This window comes from Geospiza fortis, unplaced genomic scaffold (genome assembly GCF_000277835.1).
Source record: "Geospiza fortis unplaced genomic scaffold, GeoFor_1.0 scaffold188, whole genome shotgun sequence".
NCBI lineage: Eukaryota > Metazoa > Chordata > Aves > Passeriformes > Thraupidae > Geospiza > Geospiza fortis.
In genome coordinates, this window is record NW_005054337.1 from 1135058 (window position 1) to 1135707 (window position 650).

A 650-nucleotide genomic window follows, 5' to 3' on the forward strand; every position below is an offset into this window, starting at 1 on the left:
GCTGCTCTGAGCCTCACACCCAGGAGCCAGCCCCAACAGCTCTGGGCTGTGAGTGAGAGCTGCAATGAGAGCCCCAATCACTGGGATCTTTTCTTCCCCCATTGTAGATCATGGCTCCTGGCAAAAGCAGCAGTGTGACCCTGCAGTCCCTGCTGTCTGATCGAGCCTACAAGGTGACAATTTCTGCCATCCACTACACGGGAGAGAGCGAGAGCACCTCCACCACGGGCCGGACAGGTACGGGGCTCAGCTGGAGTGGGCACCTCCTGCATTGCCCTCCAGCTGCCACCTCCAGGCCACCTCTGCTGGCACACTCGGCCTGAAGCCAGGGTTTTGCTCAGCAATAGAATACTGGCCTTGAAAAGTGAAAATCCTGCCCCAATTTCTGTACTCCTGCGAGTTATTGACAATTCTGGGATGAGCGCGACGGGCTGGAGGCACTTTGGGTTTCGAGCCTGGCATCGCAATCTTGGATAACAGAGCTCAGGCATGGCCTCAGGTTGGGCCAGGACAGGTTCAGGCCAGATACTAGGAAACATTTCTTCACTGAAAGAGTGGTTAAACATTGGAAAATGCTCCCCAGGGAAGTGGTGGAATCACCCTCCCTGGAAGTGTTAAAACCAAGCAGATGTGGCCCTTCCTGAAGAGGC

General features: G+C 55.5%; 1 protein-coding gene and 1 long non-coding RNA gene across 2 annotated transcripts in view; one reads left to right on the forward strand and one right to left on the reverse strand.

The window, feature by feature from the left end:
- COL20A1 (collagen type XX alpha 1 chain) overlaps positions 1–650 on the forward strand; it is a 53125-nt gene that overhangs the window by 28689 nt on the left and 23786 nt on the right. Inside the window, exon 21 of the mRNA XM_005422157.2 lies at positions 108–237. Within this exon, the coding sequence (XP_005422214.1) occupies positions 108–237 (130 nt within the window). The remainder of the gene's footprint in view (positions 1–107; positions 238–650) is intronic.
- LOC115947994 overlaps positions 1–650 on the reverse strand; it is a 16687-nt gene that overhangs the window by 14408 nt on the left and 1629 nt on the right. The window lies entirely within an intron of this gene.